Source organism: Somniosus microcephalus, chromosome 1 (assembly GCF_052327205.1).
Source record: "Somniosus microcephalus isolate GS21.2 chromosome 1, FLI_Smic_1.0, whole genome shotgun sequence".
NCBI lineage: Eukaryota > Metazoa > Chordata > Chondrichthyes > Squaliformes > Somniosidae > Somniosus > Somniosus microcephalus.
This window is the reverse complement of record NC_140987.1, coordinates 441,712,974-441,734,163: the sequence shown is the minus strand read 5'-3', so window position 1 is coordinate 441,734,163 and position 21,190 is coordinate 441,712,974. Positions and strand designations below refer to the sequence as shown.

Below are 21,190 nucleotides of genomic sequence, written 5' to 3'. Positions count from 1 at the left end.
TTCAGCGTACTATCTAATTTCATCCATGTCGCTGAGATGTTTCGGTTGTTAAGTACCTGCCTTACATGCAATGATTTTCTTTAGTGAAATTGCCAGAAAATGATTAATCGGCCCTGCAATTTTTACATAGAATTACATAGAAGGTGCAGCACAGAAAGAGGCCATTCAGCCCAACTGGCCCATGCCGGTGTTTATGCTCCACACGAGCCTCCTCCCATCCCTCGTCATCTGACCCTATCAGCATATCCTTCTATTCCTTTCTCCCTCATGGGTTTGACTAGCTTCCCCTTAAATGCAATTTTCCTGGACTAAAATCTAAATCACAATTTTTGGGTATGTGATTACAGGGCAGGATTGTACCTTTAACTAGGTGACCATGAAGACTACTGATTTTTGTCTGGGTGTTAATATTTCTGTCCTCGGCACTGTGATAATGCATGGTTGAATGACATTGAGATTTCAAGATTGGATGCCATTTTACAACAGCACAAATATGCTGATTAACTGTGTGACACATATAAATGGAGGAGGAAAGTTAATATTTTACATGAATCAGTAGATAGATTTGAAGCCAGTGAACAGACACAGGCAGAAGCCTCAACTTCTGCTACTGTGACATCTGCCCAATTTGCACCGTGTGATGGATTGCACAGCACTATCAGTGTCGCATAAATGTAGCAATTTGTGACGTCATTTTCTGACCACCTTCACTCCTAACGGTGGAAGGACCGGTTTCCTGATTGCTGGCACCCACAAGTAGGAAGCCCACCAGAGCTGCCCGTGGAGATGCTATAGAAAATCAGTAGAAACATAGAATATAGGAGCAGGAGTAGGCCATTCGGCCCCTCGAGCCTGCTCTGCCATTTGATGAGATCATGGCTGCTCATCCAAATTCAGTACCCTGTCCCTGCTTTCTCCCTAAGGGTTGCCTTGTTGTTGAAGGTAGCCTACCATTGGTGATGGCTCTATAGTACATAAAGAGGCCAGTCACCTCCCATCACGTACATTTCCCCAGTGATACACAGACGCAGTGTTTCAACCGCGAATTCCCATTTTGAACTGTCCGGTGTCATGTTATTCCATTTGTAAGATGCAGGTGGGGCTCGGGGGCATGAGTGTTCATTGTTATACTGTTTCGCCCCACAGGGAAAAAGAACAAGTTGAGAGTTTACTACTTGTCATGGCTTAGAAACAAGATCTTGCGCAACGATCCTGAAGTGGAAAAAAAACAAGGCTGGGTCTCAGTTGGAGATTTGGAAGGCTGTGTTCACTACAAAGTTGGTACGTGTTGTGTTCTCTGAAGATGGAACATTTACTGGTCTAGACTATCTTTGTAAAAGGTTGTTGTTATTTCTGTTTTAAAGATTTATTTTATGTTGCCTATCCCACATCTAGAAATACCAATTATACTAAGTGGACCTCTATAAACATTGGTGGCCACTTCTGGTAGAAATGGATTCCAGGTATAATGTCTGCTTTTGTAATGCTTAACTCAATTCAACCATAGATTAACATCACTACATTTTAATCTTCTCTGGTTTTGATTCTGCTTCACCATATTCACCTCAGTACGCAGTAGGAGCTGACTTTTATGGGAAAATTCGTAAAGTTTAAGAACATTTTTAACACGGCGAGTTGTTATGATCTGGAATGCACTGCCTGAAAGGGTGGAAGAAGCAAATTCAATAGTGACTTTAAAAAGGGAATTGGATACACACTTGAAAGGGAAAATTTTGTAGGGCTATGGGGTAAGAGCGGGAGAGTGAGACAAATTGGATAGCTCTTTCAAAGAGCTGGCATGGACACGATGGGCCAAATGGCTGTATGATTCTATGGGCTGGATTTTGCGGGGGGTCAGCGGGTGCAATCGGTGACGGGTCAGGTGGGAAAGCGTTTTTTCTACCAGCGGGTCGTGACCCTGCTGTGAACCCGCTGCCACGCACCTTTACCAAATGTCGGGTCTGCCAGCGCTGAGCAGACCTGACAAGCAGCGGCGGGGGGGGCAATTAAAATCATTACTGTCCTGTTTACAGCCACTTATTAATGGTTTTTTCCCAGATTTTGGATTTGACAGGTGGCCCACCAGTTTCCCGCTGTGCCAAGACCTTGTCTGTGAAGCTGAGGCGGGAGGTCAATGGCCATTGAATCAGCTGATGAGTTGACAGCTTCAAATGTCAAGTCAAAGCTCCCAGCTGATTGAGATATGTTCCCCTAACCACTAGCTTCTCTAAACTGCATTTCCACGACAGATTCAGAATGCAGCAAATCTTTACACAAGTCTCCATCCAGTCTGACCTCATTACCTCTCTCACCTCATTGGAACAACCTCTCTCACCATTGACAGATCAATTCTGTCATCCCTACTTCACCTGCCATCTATTCCATCAGCATGGGTGCCCTTGAAACTCTCTCATCTTGGTCCTCAGAATCCCACCACGATCAGCCCCAACACCAGCAACACCAAGCACACCAGCAGCACCAACAACAACACCAATCTTTTCCGCAATCACCTGATGCTGCACAGGACACAGGGCATCAGCACCCGACCACATTGCTGCCCGGGAGACCACTTGACGCTGTACACACTGGCTGCCACATGGTGCACCAGGTTGGCACCACCCCACACCAACACCATAAAGCATCCCTACAATGCCCAAGCCATTCCTTTCACACTCATCACCATTGCGGGGGCACCATTATGGTCTCACATGCAACTCACTAAGCCACTTCCAAAGGTGCGCACAAATCTGTCCAAGAATGCAAAGTGTTGAATATAAAGGTTTCAATGTTTGACAACACATGAACATTGCATAAAACACCCAAGTGCCTACCCTTGTGTGTTGTTAGTTGGTATGATTGGACTAGGATGAGGGCGAGGGTGAGGGGTGGCTAGTGAGATGGGGAAGTGATAATGTAGATAGAGAGGGATGGGTGGAGGTGCAAGGTAAGTTGGTGTGAGTAAGGATGTGCAGGAGTAGGGTAGGGAAGGCAGAGTGAAGGCAGCAGGATGAGGTTGAGTGTGGCTTTGTACTAACGTTTCATGATCTACTGAGATCATTGAAACGTTTGCGGCACTGCACCCAGGTCCTCCTGATGACATCCCTGCTTGTGCCCTCCTCTGCAATGTGCAACCCAACTGTGTTGGTGTCTTGGGGAGGTGTCTTCCGCCCATGGGAAGGGAAGAGAACCTCCCTGCGTGCTGTGACTCCCTCCATAAGCAAGTGGAGGGAGTCATGGGAGAGCCTGGGTGCAGCTGTGCACCTCTGTGCAGTGATTGTCAGTGTTTGCAGCCCCTCAATGCTGTAGAGTACTGACAGCACAACTGTCAAAAGAAAGTTGGCCACTGACCCTTTAAAGAAACCGGCTGATGATGCGTCATCAAATGACGTTACCAGACCCGCTTCCTCTAATTGGCCGGGAAACGTGCTGGGCGGGTTTAACAAGCCCATTTCAGGGAAAGTCATTTCAGAGGCCGGGATGGAGAGAGCAGCGGGGTCGGGACCCGCCATCGACATCACCCACCACGGACCTGCCGAGGTTCGTAAAATCGCGGCCTAAGATTCTAATCGAGAGGAAAGTGGAATCAGATTTCACTCCGACGAATGATCGGGCCTTGACTTCGGATTCACACAGCAACATTTCACTGTGGGTGCAAAGTGAAACTTCTTCGCCTCAGTGCAGCTGTTGCAGCCCAGGTCTAAATTTTTGCTACATTGAATGCAAGCAAATAAGGCCGTAAATTCTTCAGCGCCATTGGCAGCTCCGTCACTTTCAGACCAGAGCTTGTGGATTTGCAGTTTGCTGTGGATTTGAGCCCGTATTCAACACCAATGTGTCAATGCTGCAGGATTGGTACTGAACCATGCTTAACCAGGCACCATCTGCCTCTTTGGGCAGCAGTGTTCCCCCAGGAAACCAGCGAACACACCATTCTCTCTGAGCAGTCCTGATTTGGACTCGTCCCAAATAATTTGGAATTTTTCCATCCTGGAATCAGAACATAATTTATAAACCAATGGATTTGTATTTTACACTTGTGCTTCACTGTATCAAAAGTAGCCAATAAATCTCTCATTATCCATGCCGAGATTGGAAAGTTGTAAACACGTAAGGGGCATTTGGCTGTGAAGTGGGTTCTGTTAATCATTTTCATCCAGTGAAACCAATTTGGCTGATATAATTTGTGAAAGAAAGCCTTGTGTAGTCTTCGTTATTTTTTTTAATTGCTGAAATGTCTTGTGGAGATTATTGGGGAATTTTTTGGCAGGCTCCAGTCCCAGAGCACAGCCTCGCTAGACAGGAGCCTGAGTTGCAGAATTGGCCGTGCAATATTGCAGCCCTGCTTCTGATTCATGTGAGGCTCCACACTCTGAGCAGATCCACACATGACCTCTTGTACGTGTCCTTAATTTGTGATCCAATGTACATCGAAGACTTGCTCACTAACAGCTAGGTAAATGTAGTAACATAGCTTCTGCTGAGTTTATGAACCAGTAGCTAATGCGGGAACCTAATGCGGTCGTTTTAAGCGAAATTTAAAAATGTTGCATTTACCTCAGCACTGAAATTCATTAAGTGATGGGAACAGGCCACATGTGACCTGAGCAGATAAAGAATAGGTTCCAAGATACAGGAAACTTTGGTTTATCCGGAGGTTGTATGTCCGGAAACCTCGATCTAACGGCAGAAATCAGCAGCCGTTTTGGTTAGGTTTTTTTTCTTCTCCTAGCATTTTTTTAACAGTCAGGCTCTGGAAAGCGTCTCTGTAGCTTAGCAACAGCTTCAGAGACGCTTCCAAGGTACGGGCCGAGTGTTTACAAGCTGTTGGTAAGCAACAGTGTTTGTTGTCAGATATGGAGATGAAAACCTCCGTATCCTTCAACATTAGCGCTGGTCTATCCGGAAGTTTTGATAGATCGGCAGCAGCTCGGTCCCGTCGGTGCTGGATATCGCGAAGTTTCCTGTACATGACAGGATCTCAACACGTCAGATTTCAAAAAGGGGACAGGAGAGTCCAGTTTGAGAATCTTGCCCTTGGAAATGACTGTGACTATCTAATCTGAGATTACCAAGTATGAAGAAAATAAGCCTCATATCTACCATGGGAAAATGAGACCAAAGGAATAACAATTTTTATGATGGATGAGCAGCAGCTGCATGTACCTTCACCACATGGACTGCAGCGGTTCAAGAAGACGGCTCACCACCACCTTCTCAAGGGTAATTAGGGATGGGCAATAAATGCTGGCCTTGCCAGCACCGCCCACATCCCATAAACAATTTTTTTTTAATGTATAAGGAAGGATGGGCAGTAAAGCAATAAAGGAGGGTGATTTGTAAATGTATAAAGGAGGTGATCAGTAAGTGTGAAGAATAGACACTGAAGATGAGATCTCACAAGTACCTTCTGGCAAGAGAGGTCCAGCTTTAGCCGGTGGTCCTCCTTGAAAGTGGTTACCTTCAAACCTCTGATTGTCCAACTCAAAAGACTTCATGAAAATAAACACTTTCCGAAATGTGATTTCCAGGACAGGAAACGAAAAAAGTGCCATTTTTGGAATGACTAGTGTACCTCCTGCGGTGTTGCTCTATGGTTCGTGAGGGGGAAAAACAATATCGGGCGAATTTCCACAGGAATTTCCGACTCGTCCGCCATAATGTTGCTGGAAGAGCCACAGAAAACCCCGGAAACGCGGCGTACAGCACGCATGAAGAGCAAAAATCCCGGTGGAATTTTATCCCCCCCCCACCACCCCTCCCCCCCATGTCTTTAATCTGTATTTGTCATAACAAGATGAGAGGGGTCACACTTTACTACGTTAAAGGCGCTATATAAATGCAAGTTGTTGTTGTCCTGGCAACATTCTTGAGAAATAAGCATCTTGACACGATTAGTATCCATTACTGGCCACCTACCAGCGAAGATCCAACATTAAACTTCTTCTTCTTAGGCAGTCCCTCGGAACCGAGGATGACTTGCTTCCACATTAAAAATGAGTTCTCAGGTGACTGATGAGTCCAATGCGGGACCTACAGTCTCTGTCACAGGTGGGGCAGACGGTGGTTGAAGGGGCGGGTGGGTGGGGTGCTTGGGTTGACGTGCGCTCCTTGCACTGCCTGTGCTTGGCTTCTGCTTGCTCCCGGCAAAGAGACTCGAGGTGCTCGGCGCCTTCCCGGATGCTTCTCCTCCACTTTGTGCGGCCTTGGGCCAGGGATTCCCAGGTGTCGGTGGGGATGTTACACTTTTTCAAGGAGGCTTTGAGGGTGTCCTTAAAGCATTTCCTCTGCCCACCTGGGGCTCTCTTGCCGTGCCAGAGCTCCGAGTAGAGTGCTTGTTTTGGGAGTCCCGTATCGGGCATGCAGACGATGTGGCCCGTCCATCGGAGCTGATCGAGCGTGGGCAAAACTTCGATGCTGGGGATGTTGGCCTGAGCGAGAACACTGACATTGGTGCGCCTATCCTGCCAATGGATTTGCAGGATCTTGCGGAGGCAGCGTTGGTGGTACCGCTCCAGTGCTTTGAGGTGCCTGCTGTACATGGTCCATGTCTCTGAGGCATACAGCAGGGCGGGTATCACTGCTGCTCTGCCAACATTAAACACTACAATACCATCAATCAAATATTTAAATAAGCAAAAACTGGGGGTTCCACTACCTCTGCAAAATCGTAATGACTAGCGACCTGCCCAAAACAAAATCCAGCCTTGGGTCTGTACGAGGTCGGATCAGGGTTTGTAGAGAAGAGAGGCCGAGATCAAATGGAAGGAGAGAACGGGCCTGGGGGAGATTAAGGTTGAAGGATAGCAGAAGCTGCCGTTGGACAAGTGCAGAGAATGACGTTGAGGGAAAGCTGTTGCAAAAAACAACACGATCCTTGGCGCTTAAAATCGGTAAAATACATGAGTCTTGTTTTTCACATTAAACAACATTTGGTAGAAGAATCTGTAAATTGACAGACATAATGCAGTTTCTGCTTAATGCCGTGACTGTTGAAAGAAAATGTAAACTGACAAGGTGAAAGCAGCATAAGACATCAGCTCCACATCCTGCGGAGAAATACAGACATTAGTAATTTATGAAAAGATTTTCTTTGAATATTGCAATATTGATGTCGGCCAAGACGACCCAAAACAGAACCAAAACAGTAAAATATTCAATTCAAGTTGCTGTCAGTGATACCCTGCTCCTCCATAGGGTGCGTTGTTGCAATCTTCGCGATGGAATCAGCACAGAGATCACTATAATGGTGTGAATTTAGGCTAGTTACCCACTTTTATCTCACTAAAGACAGATGGAAAGGTTAGGGCTTGTAAAATCAGGAGTAACCGAGTTTTTAATGCCGTAATAAATGATAATTACTGCTGAACAACCTCTCTAGCCCTGACAATTAAAGTGGTTCCAAGCTCGGAGTGGGGTGTCCAATCCCCCACCCCGGGGGAAGTTCTGATCCTTGCGGGGGGGGGGGCAGTGGGGTGAGGGGTCTGATCCCTGGCCCCGGGGCTGAGTTCAATTCACAGGGAAGGTCCGATTCCTGATCCCGGGGGAGGTGCGGGCTGCTGGTGGGTGAGCTTGGGGGGGCCAGGAGGAAGCGCTCCTGCTCCTCCCGGCCCACAAGGAGTGCTCCCCAAGGCCGTGCCCACCTCGCTGCAGCTACCAAGAATCACGAGGCCTGGGATTCCCGGCCGCCTGCAGTTAAACCAGCACAGCAGGTTAAAGCAGAGGCTTCAGGGCCTCATTATCATTTTTAAAATGCCAACCCTCCTCCTGGCAGCGGATTGGCTGCCCGGCCCCCCCATCCCGCCTGAGTAAAGGTGGGTGGGTTGGAGTCGGGATTTAGATTTTTAAAGCTTTAACTTCCCCCCGCTTCACCGCCAACCCACCTGTTTGTTCCTGTGAAAATTCCCCCCCACCCCCAGTGTCTCAGAGAGGATTCTTGAATCTGATTGGTTGAAGAGCCTCCCTGCTGCTTTCACTGATCACAGGCACCACTGATCCCCTGTAGAGGGCGCCACACTGGATTAGATGCCTGATGACGGAGGGGGGGCGAAACTCCCCTCGTTTGTGCCTCCGGCGGGAGACGCTAAGCGAGCGCGAATGGCTTTGCGCCCACCCGCGCCCCCCCCCTCGAGGAGATACCGGGTTAACGCCCCGATCTCCTGCGCCCGGAGATCATGACGTCATCTACCAGGTGCGGCGCCCCGGTAACGCCTCAGAAGAAAAATTCACAATCGCGCCCCGCAGCAGCACCGGGCGATGTCAGCGACTGCTGCAGGGGTCGCGAACAGTGAGGCCGGCCGCTCGTGGGGTGCAACTTAAAGGTACAGTGGCCGGCCAGCCAAAAAAAACTGCCAATTTTTAAAAAATATTTATTTTCGGCCACCAATCGCAGCGTCCGTGCCGCGATCGGTCAGCCCGGCGCTCTGCATGAGTGCCAGGCTGATGGTACGGCACTCCTGCTCCCCGGTGGCCCACATATCTAAAAATAAACCATTCCCCACCTCTCGTGCTCCAAGGGGCTTGATTTCGCGCTCCACTTCCCTCTTGGGAGAAAAAATGGGAATTTAGCTAATGTTTGAAAAGGTTAGCGCCTGGCACTAACTTTCCAAACATGTTTTACTTAGCACACCAAACGGCCCTCCAGGGGGGATTTCACCCCCAGGCAAACAGGAAGGCAGATTATTATTTGAACGGCAATAGATTGGGAAAAGGGGAAGTGCAACGAGACCTGGGTGTCCTTGTGCACCAGTCGCTGAAGGTAAGCATGCAGGTGCAGCAGGCGGTTAAGAAGGCAAATGGTATGTTGGCCTTCGTAGCGAGAGGGTTCGAGTACAGGGACAAGGATGTCTTGCTGCAGTTGTACAGGGCCTTGGTGAGACCACATCTTGAGTATTGTGTGCAGTTTTGGTCGCCTTATCTGAGGAAGGATGTTCTTGCCATGGAGGGAGTGCAGCAAAGATTCATCAGACTGATACCTGGGATGGCAGGAATGACATATGAAGAGAGATTGGGTCGATTGGGCTTATACTCGCTGGAGTTTAGAAGAATGAGAGGGGATCTCATTGAAACTTATAAAATTCAAACAGGACTAGACAGACTAGATGCAGGAAGGATGTTCCTGATGGCCGGGGAGTCCAGAACCAGGGGTCACAGTCTAAGGATAAGGGGTAAGCCATTTAGGACTGAGATGAGGAGGAATTTCTTCACCCAGAGTGGTGAAACTGTAGAATTCTCTACCACAGAAGGCAGTTGAGGCCAACTCATTAAATATATTCAAGAAGGAGTTAGATATATTTCTTAAGGCTAAAGGGATCAGGGTGTGGTAAACCACTGTTATAGTTATCACTGTATATTGTTCTCACTGTTCTCACTGTCACATCACTACACGAGGTCGCCTCTTGTCGCACTGTTATACCTGGGCTGACCACCTCCGACTCCGCCCATTACCTGCCCAGGTATAAAGGTAGCTGACTGGCTAGTATTCCTCCCTGTTGGATCGGATCACCCACGAGGGTGGGCTCTGTTATTTAGCCAATAAAAACCTTCAGTTACGTTCTTAACTCGTCGCCTTTTATTGGACTAATTGATAGGCATATCAATTTTATTGACTAAATTTTAAAGATGTCTGATAATGAACAGCAACAGCAAGGAGCTCACCCAGCAGCACAGCAACAGCAGCCTCCAGACAACGGGCCACACCAGCCGGCTTGGCTGCAAGCCTTGAAACCACCATACCTGGATCTAAACCCACAGGCACCAAACTCAGCCAACGACTTCAAACACTGGCTGGACTGCTTCGAATCGTACCTGGAGGAAGCCGTCGTCCCTCAGAGATCCAAACTAAGAGTCCTGAAAGCCCAAGCGAGCCCGAGAGTATATACACTCATCCAGGACATGACTACGTACGACGACGCCATCAACCTACTGAAACAGCAGTACCGGAGCCCGGTAAACTACATGTACACTAGGCATCTCTTAAGATCTCGCCAGCAACAGCCAGGAGAATCGATAGCTGAATTTTCACGAGCGCTGAGACAACTCGGCAGGAACTGTGACTTTAAAGCGGTGACGGCTACTGCGAACATGGAAGACAATGTCCGCGACGCCTTGGTGAGAGGCCTACGTTCCGACTACACACGGCAAAGACTGCTTGAAGCTAAGGACATAGACCTGGACAAGGCCGAAGCCCTCGCCCTCACCCTAGAGGCCACCCAGCAAGACCAGGAAGCGTTTGCCAGGTACTATTCGCGACCCTGGGACTCGGGCCCGACCCCCACCCCACCACCCTTCACAGCGCTGCCCCCGGGACCTACCTCAGCGTCTGCATCACGGATCCGACCGGGCCCGCTAGCCCCGGTACCGGCCCCGACATCAGGCAACCCCGATCGGGCCGCTGGCTGCTTCTTTTGCGGCCAGGAGAAGCATCCGAGGTCGCGCTGCCCAGCCAAAAACTCGACCTGCAAAACCTGCCTCAAGAAAGGCCACTTCTCCAAGGCCTGCAGAAGCAAATCCTCAGAAGCCAGCAGTGCCTCATGCGAACCCTGGGGGCGGCCATCTTTGTGCGGGGCAGCCGAAGCCTGCAGAGCCTCATGGGAAAACCAGGGGCGGCCATCTTTGTGCGGGGCAGCCGAAGCCTGCAGAGCCTCATGGGAAAACCAGGGGCGGCCATCTTTGTGCGGGGCAGCCGAAGCCTGCAGAGCCTCATGGGAACAGCAGGGGCGGCCATCTTTGTGCGGGGCAAACGATTTAAACAGAGCCTCATGTGAACTACGGGGGCCGCCATCTTCGCCGCCATCTTGTCATGACAACGACGCGCTCATCTACACCCTAGCTTCCGTGACCCTGGATCAAGCCCGCCCGCACCACCTGGCCAGCTCAATGATGGACATCAAAGTCAACGGCCACGCCACGACCTGCCTGTTCGACAGCGGAAGCACGGAGAGCTTCATCCACCCAGACACGGTGAGCCACTACTCCCTCCCCGTCCTGCCAACGCGCAGCCGCATCTCGATGGCATCGAGGTCGCACGCCACAGACATCAGCGGCTACTGTGTCGTGACATTGTCGGTTAAAGGGACAGAGTATAAAAATTTTAAACTCCTCGTACTCCCCCAGCTGTGCGCTGCCGTCATACTAGGGCTGGACTTCCAATCCCACCTCCAAAGTGTAACCCTAGCATACGGTGGACCCCTCCCCCCACTCACAGTCGACAACCAGCGAAAGTTAAACCGCCCACCGCGTAACACCTGCAGCCTATCCACCCTCAAGGTACCGCCACCTTCCCTGTTCGCTAACCTCACCCCCGACTGCAAACCTGTCGCTACTAAGAGCAGGCGGTACAGCGCTGGGGACAGAGCCTTCATTAGCTCTGAGGTGCAGCGACTCCTGAAAGAGGGCATTATTGAGGGGAGCAGCAGCCCCTGGCGTGCCCAGGTGGTGGTAGTCAAGACCGGCGACAAAAATCGCCTGGTTATCGACTACAGCCAGACCATAAACAGATACACCCAGCTGGACGCATACCCCCTCCCCCGCATATCGGACATGGTCAATGAGATTGCACAATACCGCGTATTCTCGACCATCGACCTCAAGTCGGCCTACCACCAACTCCCCATCAGCCCGGAGGACAGCCAGTACACCGCCTTCGAGGCGAATGGCCGCCTCTACCAATTCCTTAGGGTCCCCTTTGGTGTCACCAACGGGGTCTCGGTTTTCCAACGGGAGATGGACCGGATGGTTGACCAGAACGGACTACAGGCCACTTTCCCCTATCTCGATAACGTCACCATCTGCGGCCGCAACCGGCAGGACCATGACGTGAATCTGGAGAAATTCCTCCGTACGGCCCAACGGCTGAACCTCACCTACAATAAGGAGAAATGCGTGTTTAACACAGCGCGCCTTGCCATCCTTGGCTGTGTAGTAGAGAACGGAGTCATCGGCCCCGACCCCGAAAGAATGCGCCCCCTCATGGAGCTACCCCTCCCCCACTGTCCAAAAGCACTTAGGAGAACCCTGGGGCTTTTCGCCTACTATGCCCAATGGGTACCCAATTATGCGGACAAAGCCAGACCCCTCCTGAAAACCACATCCTTCCCCCTCACGGAAGAGGCGTGCGCGGCCTTCTCCCTCATTAAGGGAGACATAGCCAAGGCCACAATGCACGCAGTGGATGAGTCAATCCCCTTCCAAGTGGAGAGCGATGCATCCGACTTCGCCCTAGCCGCTACCCTTAACCAGGAGGGTAGGCCGGTAGCCTTCTTCTCAAGGACCCTACAGGGCCCCGAGACCCGACACTCGTCGGTCGAGAAGGAAGCCCAGGCAATTGTGGAGGCAGTACGGCGCTGGAGGCACTACTTGGCAGGCAAACGATTTACCCTCCTCACCGACCAACGCTCGGTTGCCTTCATGTTTAATAACAAGCTGAGGGGCAAGATCAAGAACGACAAAATCTTGAGGTGGAGAATCGAGCTTTCCACCTATGATTATGAGATCTTGTACCGGCCCGGTAAACTGAACGACCCCCCTGATGCTCTTTCACGCATTACATGCGCCAGCGCGCAAAGTGATAGACTTCAGACCCTCCACAATGACCTCTGCCACCCCGGAGTCACCAGACTCTACCATTTCATTAAGGCCCGCAACCTGCCATACTCCATCGAGGAGGTCAGGACCATGACCAGGAACTGCCAGATCTGTGCTGAGTGCAAACCGCACTTCTATAAGCCGGACAGAGCAAGCCTGATCAAGGCCACCCGCCCCTTCGAGCGTCTGAGCATCGACTTCAAGGGGCCCCTACCGTCATCCGACCGTAATGTGTACTTCCTCAACATCGTTGATGAGTACTCCCGTTTCCCCTTTGCCTTCCCCTGCCCAGACATGACCAGTAACACGGTCATTAAATGCCTGAACAAACTCTTCGCCTTGTTCGGGTTCCCGAACTATATACATAGTGACCGGGGCGCCTCCTTCATGAGCGAGGAACTCCGTCAGTTCCTATTGGAGAGGGGTATTGCAGCAAGCAGGACCACCAGCTACAACCCCCGAGGGAACGGCCAGGTGGAAAGAGAGAACGCGACGGTATGGAAGGCCACCCTCTTAGCCTTAAAGTCTAAGGGCCTCCCAACCTCCCGCTGGCAAGAGGTCCTCCCGATTGCGCTGCACTCCATCCGGTCACTACTTTGCACTGCCATTAACACCACCCCCCATGCTCGAATGTTTGTCTTCCCCAGGAAGTCGACTACGGGAACCACCCTACCAACCTGGCTGACCTCTCCGGGACCCGTCTTGCTGCGAAAGCACGTGAGGGCCCATAAAACGGACCCCCTGGTCGAGAAGGTGGACCTCCTGCACGCCAACCCCCAGTACGCCTATGTGGCTTACCCAGACGGACGGGAGGACACTGTCTCCTTACGAGACCTCGCACCCTCACCCCCCCCCTCCCAACCCCCCGAGTCCAGCCGAGGTAGACGGCATGCCGGAACCCCACGAGCCTTTGCCGACTACGCAGACACCAGCTTTAACACCGGATAATGTAACACCGCCGCTGCGACGATCGGAGAGGCTAACGAAGCCTCCGGACAGACTGACATACCAGAGCTGGTAATACACTTCACCCCGCCGGACTCTAATCTAAACAAGGGGTGAATGTGGTAAACCACTGTTATAGTTATCACTGTATATTGTTCTCACTGTTCTCACTGTCACATCACTACACGAGGTCACCTCTTGTCGCACTGTTATACCTGGGCTGACCACCTCTGACTCCGCCCATTACCTGCCCAGGTATAAAGGTAGCTGACTGGCTAGTATTCCTCACAGGGTATATAGGGAGAAAGCAGGGACAGGGTACTGAATTTGGATGATCAGCCATGACCTCATTAAATGGCGGAACAGGCTCGAGGGGCCGAATGGCCTACTCCTGCTCCTATCTTCTATGTTTCTATGTAAGTCCCCGCTGACAAGCCCACGTGAAGTCTCGGGGCAACTGCACGCGAGGTGAAGCCGTTCCTTCGCCGCTTACAACAAAATGCATCTGTTAGATAAAACTAAAAAGTCTAGACTCACTCAACTTGAGGCCTGAAGTGGGTCACACTAAGTTAGTTAAGCACTGTGGAGATGAAAAGAAAATCATAAGTGCTGGAGATACACAGAGTCTATTTAACCAGCTCTGATGAATGATCTTTACCCAAAACATGAAGCGGTCTATTATCTGTTGCTAGTGGACCTGCTGCGACTTTGCAGCACTTTCTAGTTCTCAGTGTACTTGTAATTTTAAATATTTTGGCTAGGAGTTGAAATGAAGGTGATCCTTTGTCATCATCAAGTTTTGGTGTCGAGATTGACAGGCCTTGGGCATTCTAATGTGGTTTACAATTGAGTAGAAAGTTTCAAATCTCTTTCTGACAGGGTGGTATCGGTGGAAGAGTGTGTGGCAGTAATGGCAGAAACTTTGTGTGTGTGTGTGAGTGTGTGTGTCAGTCAGCCGACAGTGGCCAAGAAATCCGATGAAAACTGGCAGCCGAGAGTCCAATATGGAAGGTGGTGGGCGCGCCCGCGCTCATTCTGCACCGGAGGTGTGCCGCCCGCCCTATTGGATCGGGCTGCTCATCGGCGGGCTTCCAGGGTGCGCAAGCCGATGGGCCCAGCACCTGTTTCAGGCCCCTTTGAGAAATTGGTTTGCGACTGACCGCAGCATACGCCGTGTGTTATAAATCTCATCATTCATCAAGAAACTACTCGTGAAATAACGCTGGACGGCCAGCTGGTGGCACCATCCAAGGAGTATAAATACTCTGGCGTGGGCCCAGCTTGTCAGGGACATTTTGTAAGACAGGAACTAGTGAAGTACAACTAGACCTCCATGTTCTGAAACAAGTTGATTAAAGCCTTGCTTTATACTCAAACCAAATGCGTAGTGAGTTTTATTACGTCACCGTGCATGTGGTTAGGGTCAATTGCCGACCCACCCTGGATTCCAGCTCAATCTCATTGGACGCAGATCCCAATACTCAGCTGCCCAAACTCGTGGCCTGCTTACTTCTGAGCGGTATTATTAAATCTGTTCTGACTATCAGTGATTATAATGTGATCTAATTGTATGTGGCATTTCGATGCATCAATTAATCTGGATTCTGAAATGCCCTACATTAACCTATTTGGTCCTTTTTTAAACAGTTAAATATGAAAGGATAAAATTCTTAGTGACTGCCCTGAAGAATTCTGTTGAAGTCTACGCGTGGGCTCCAAAACCATACCACAAATTTATGGCGTTTAAGGTAAGATAATTCACAAGGCAACTAGTTTCAGATAAGGCAACTGTGAAGGACTGACCAGTACGATTTTCAAAGATTTTTCCAGTGGCCTAGGAGTTAACGTGGGTGCATTCTGTTGGCATGGTAATATACTACCCCTTGGAAAAGCGGACTGCAGATTCATGCTCGCCATTCACCGCACGTAAATCACTGGAGCAAAGCAGGTTACTGCAAGTCACTCGGACAAGCATTCCAGTCACCCATTCGGAGAAGCAATAATACAAGCTTTGGAGCTGTCAGCTGCTTGGCTTCTATCAGGTAACAATAGGGGACGGTATCGTTAGTGGTTATGTTACTGGACTAGTAAAAGAGGCCTGCACTAATGAGTTCAAATCCCACCACAGCAGCTGGGGAATTTATAATTCGATTAAATAAATCTGGAATAAAAAGCTAGTATTAGTAATGGTGGCCGTGAAACTACCAAATTGTCGTTAAAAACCCATCTGGTTCACTAATGTCCTTTATCTGCCATCATTATCCCGGTCTGGCCTATATATGACTCCAGACCCACAGCAATGTGGTTGACTCTTAACTGCCCTCGGAAATACAACTCTGTTGGATTCAAGAAGGTGGCTCACCACCGCCTTCTTGAGGGCAATAAATGAATTTTAAAAAAAAGTATGATAGCAAAATACTGCAGATGCTGGAAATCCGAAATAACAACAGAAAATGCTGGAAAAACTCAGCAGGCCAGGCAACATCCGTGGAGAGAGAAATAGAGTCAACGTTTCGGGTGCAAACCCTTTGTCCCACTCCCACTCCCGTTTGTTCTAGACTTTGGACTTATTTGGGGGTTGTAATGAACTTGCAACAGACACCTGGGTTGGTCAAAAGAATTCAGATCTTTATTTTGAGACAGGAAAATATACAATACAATAAAACTTATACTTTAAAAGGGTGGGGAACACTCAGAATATGCGAGGGAGAATTACAATAGACAAAATCCCTTACCCTCCCAACCCCACTATCCTCACTAGGTTGAAATCCAGAGGACCAGGAAATGCTCACCAATCGACTTTCTTGACAGATTGTCAAGACAATCTTTGACACTTTGTCAAGACAAAGGGTTCACCCGAAACGTCGACTCTAATTTCTCTCCACGGATGTTGCCTGGCCTGCTGAGTTTTTCCAGCATTTTCTGTTGTTATTGGATCAAATGGCCGATTAAATTTGAGAGTTTTGACATATGTCAGCACCGGGTAGGTTACTGGTCTATACCCTCCACGCTGCGAGTGGGTGATGATGAGCCTGGCTGGTAAACATGGGAACGCTGAGATTCATGGCAAAAAAAACATGGACATCATGTCAGCCATTAGCAGATTCTCTCTGTAGCTGTTTGCTCCTGTCAGTCACTTGTCGGGGGGGGGGGGGGGGTCCAGGTGCTGTGTGTGGTGAGACGTGTCATCACCTTTGCTGGTGAGCGCAGATGCTTGGAAGAAATGATTTTAATGGCAAATTACAGTAATGACAGAAAAATGCTGTGGACAGTTTTAGTGCAGCATGGTTTTGAGATATAAGCCATCTTACTTACACCCTCCACAGTCACACATCATATGTTCACGACCTACTTATTCAACACTCCGTTCACTTTGGTCCCTTAGTGTTACATTTTTAGCTCCCTAGGATCCTGGAATATATTGGCTTAGAAATGTTCCATTTTCAGAGCCTATTAATTTCCTGTTTTATTTAGGTTAACGGTGACATGGACTGCCGAGAAGTGGAACAGAACATAATTACAGGAGTCACTTTGACATCTTTAAAGCAATAACTATGTTCGTCCAAATTTGAAGGAAAATAGTATTAAATGGGACAGTCGCAATGAAACTAATGTATCTTACCTATAAACCCAAGGCTCTTAATAAGAATACAGGCTCGAACATGACCCGAAATGTTTGTTTCAACCACTTTGCATTGAACATAATTAAAAGTACAAATGTTGGAAATCTGGAATTAAAATCAGGGAACACTAGAAGCACACAGGAGGCCAGTTGGCACCTGTAGAGAGAAAAGACAGATTAGTGTTTCGGGAGCAGACCCATCAACAGAACTGGAACCCCCCCCACCCCCGGTCCAGATTTCAGGTCAGAGCACGGGTCTGCACCCAGAATGTTGACCTGCCTTTCCTCTTTACAGATGCTGCTGGTCCTGCTGAGTATTTCCAGCAACTTCGCTTGGTATTTCCCAATTTAGGAGCAGAAGGAACAGGGGTAGGCCATTCAGCCCATTCAATCTGATCAAGGCTGATCTGCACCTCGACTCCATTTACCCGCCTTACCTCCATATTCTTTGATGCAAAAAAAGTCTCTCACTCTCGGTCTTTTAAAACAAAATTCCCCAGAAGAAAGCTTCACAGATGAAGCATTTACAACATCACTACAAATAGCAACCACGGGGCATTCTCCCCACCTAGTGAATTAGATGGGCTTGGTGGATTAACATCCTAGAATGAATCACTTACAGCCCCGGCTAAAGACTCATCATTTCTATAAGGCAGCAAATCCCAGTAGAAACATTTCCTGTGGGACAGCCGTTTTTTATTCTTTCGACGAACAAAGATAAATACCTTTGAGCATATGGCTGCTTTAACTAAAAGCTCTTAGTTGGGCGTGCGCTGTATGCTAGACCCTGTGTCTGGAAGGTTCAATACCTGTTATTTCGTATGGTGTTGAGGCTCTTACATGGAGCAAAAGCATTCAATATGTGTTCTGGGTTTTGACGGTCAGTCCGATAGCGCTCGTTCATAAAGTTGTGGGTTCAAACTCCACACCCCAGAAGTCGGTACCAAATCCAGGCTGACACTTCAGCGCAGTACTGAGGGAGTGTCGCACTGTCGGGAGGTACAGTACTGAGGGAGTGCCGCACTTTCGGGAGATGCAGTACCGAGGGAGTGCCGCACTGTCGGGAGGTGCAGTACCGAGGGAGTGCCGCACTTTCGGGAGATGCAGTACCGAGGGAGTGCTGCACTGTCGAGAGGTGCAGTACCGAGGGAGTGCCACACTGTTGGGAGGTGCAGTACTGAGGGAGTGCCGCACTGTCAGGAGGTGCAGTACCGAAGGAGTGCCGCACTGTCGGGAGATGCAGTACCGAGGAAGTGCCGCACTGTCGGGAGGTGCAGTACCGAGGGAGTGCCGCACTGTCGGGAGGTGCAGTACCGAGGGAGTGCCGCACTTTCGGGAGATGCAGTACCGAGGGAGTGCTGCACTGTCGAGAGGTGCAGTACCGAGGGAGTGCCACACTGTTGGGAGGTGCAGTACTGAGGGAGTGCCGCACTGTCGGGAGGTGCAGTACCGAAGGAGTGCCGCACTGTCGGGAGATGCAGTACCGAGGAAGTGCCGCACTGTCGGGAGGTGCAGTACCGAGGGAGTGCCACGCTGTTGGGAGGTGCAGTACTGAGGGAGTGCCGCACTGTCGGGAGGTGCAGTACCGAAGGAGTGCCGCACTGTCGGGAGATGCGGTACCGAGGAAGTGCCGCACTGTCGGGAGGTGCAGTACCGAGGGAGTGCCGCACTGTCGGGAGGTGCAGTACCGAGGGAGTGCCGCACTTTCGGGAGATGCAGTACCGAGGGAGTGCTGCACTGTCGAGAGGTGCAGTACTGAGGAAGTGCCGCACTGTCGAGAGGTGCAGTACCAAGGGAGTGCCACACTGTTGGGAGGTGCAGTACTGAGGGAGTGCCGCACTGTCGGGAGGTGCAGTACTGAGGGAGTGCCGCACTGTCGGGAGGTGCAGTACCGAGGGAGTGCCGCACTGTCGGGAGGTGCAGTACCAAGGGAGTACCGCACTGTCGGGAGGTGCAGTACTGAGGGAGTGCTGCACTGTCGGGAGGTGCAGTACTGAGGGAGTGCTGCACTGTCGGGAGGTGCCGTACCGAGGGAGTGCTGCACTGTCAGGAGGTGCAGTACTGAGGGAGTGCCGCACTGTTGGGAGGTGCAGTACTGAGAGAGCACTGCACTGTCAGAGGGGCAGTACTGAGGGAGTGCCGCACTGTTGGGAGGTGCAGTACTGAGAGAGCACTGCACTGTCAGAGGGGCAGTACTGAGGGAGTGCTGCACTGTCGGGAGGTCCAGTACTGAGGGAGTGCTGCACTGTAGGGAGGTGCAATACTGAGGGAGTGCTGCACTGTCGGGAGGTGCAGTACTGAGGGAGTGCTGCACTGTCGGGAGGTGCAGTACTGAGGGAGTGCTGCACTGTCGGGAGGTGCAGTACTGAGGGAGTGCTGCACTGTCGGGAGGTGCAGTACTGAGAGAGCACTGCACTGTCGGGAGGTGCAGTACCGAGGGAGTGCTGCACTGTCGGGAGGTGCAGTACTGAGGGAGTGCTGCACTGTCGGGAGGTGCAGTACCGAGGGAGTGCTGCACTGTCGAGAGGTGCAGTACTGAGGGAGTGCTGCACTGTAGGGAGGTGCAGTACTGAGGGAGTGTTGCACTGTAGGGAGGTGCAGTACTGAGGGAGTGCTGCACTGTAGGGAGGTGCAGTACTGAGGGAGTGCTGCACTGTCGGGAGGTGCAGTACTGAGGGAGTGCTGCACTGTAGGGAGGTGCAGTACTGAGGGAGTGCTGCACTGTAGGGAGGTGCAGTACTGAGGGAGTGCTGCACTGTTGGGAGGTCCAGTACTGAGGGAGTGCTGCACTGTAGGGAGGTGCAGTACTGAGGGAGTGCTGCACTGTAGGGAGGTGCAGTACTGAGGGAGTGCTGCACTGTCTGGAGGCGCCGTCCTTCCGATGAGACAGTAAATTGAGGCCCCCTTTTGCCTGCTCAGAGGACCACAAAGGATCCCGTGGCACTATCCAAAGAAGAGCAGTATATTCCCGTGGTGTCCCGGCTAACATTTTTCCCTCGACTAACACCATCAAAACAGATTATCTGGTCAATTGCTGTTTGTGGGAGCTTGCTGTGCACAAATTGGCTGCCGTGTTTCCGACATTACAACTTGCGACTACACTTCACAAGTAATTCGATGGCTGTAAATCGCTTTGGGACGTCCTGATCAAGTGAAAGTTACTGTGTAAATTCAAATTTCTTTCTTCATACTTATTTCATCAGAAAACATCTTGGGGTGGGCGGGGGGGAATGAAGAGCAAGATAAAAGGATTCTCCCCTGGCTGGACCTGATTAGATTTATTTTAATTTTCTGTCCGCCGTTTGGTAATTGGATATTCTCTGTGTGTTATGGCAATAAGATTGTCCCACATGAGCCATTTGGGTTAATGTCTCCATTAAAATAGCAAAAGAAAGTAATGCGAACACATTAAACCAGGAATATCTCAAGCAGTCATTTCTAAGCAGAGGCTGTGCGTAGGAGGAAGGTGAAAGAGTCAACATGCTAAGTGTTATTGGTGCCAATTTTTTCCTTTGCCCTTCTCTCCTGAACTTGTTGACTCCTTGTTTGTTGCAAAGATGCCAGGTGCCCTCTCCAGCACATGAGAACATAAGAATTCGGAGCAGGAGTGGGCCATTCGGCCCCTCGAGCCTGCTCCACCATTCAATAATGATGTCAAGGGATATACGAGAATGGATTAGGAAAAAAAGGGGGGCTTTTGGCAGATACAAAGGACTAAAGACAGAGGAAGCCCTAGAGGAGTATAAAAAGTGCAGGGGGATACTTAAAAAAGAAATTAGGAGAGCGAGGAGGGGCCATGAAATAACACTGGCGAGCAAAATAAAGGAAAACCCTAAGGTGTTTTATAAGTATATTAAGGGCAAGAGGATAACTAGGGAAAGAGTAGGGCCCGTTGGGGACCAAAGTGGCAAACTGTGTGTAGAGCCAGAGGATGTAGGTGGGGTTTTAAATGAATTTATTGCATCTGTGTTCACTATGGAGAAGGACGATGTGGACATAGAAATCGGGCAGGGGGACTGTGATATACTTGAACATATTAGC

At 50.1% G+C, this 21,190-nt stretch overlaps 1 protein-coding gene across 1 annotated transcript in view; it reads left to right on the top strand.

Moving 5' to 3' along the window:
• LOC147125344 (mitogen-activated protein kinase kinase kinase kinase 4) overlaps positions 1–21,190 on the top strand; it is a 407,092-nt gene that overhangs the window by 360,015 nt on the left and 25,887 nt on the right. The window contains exons 26-27 of the mRNA XM_086001780.1: positions 1,147–1,281; positions 15,175–15,275. Coding sequence (XP_085857906.1) covers positions 1,147–1,281; positions 15,175–15,275 — 236 coding nt within the window. The remainder of the gene's footprint in view (positions 1–1,146; positions 1,282–15,174; positions 15,276–21,190) is intronic.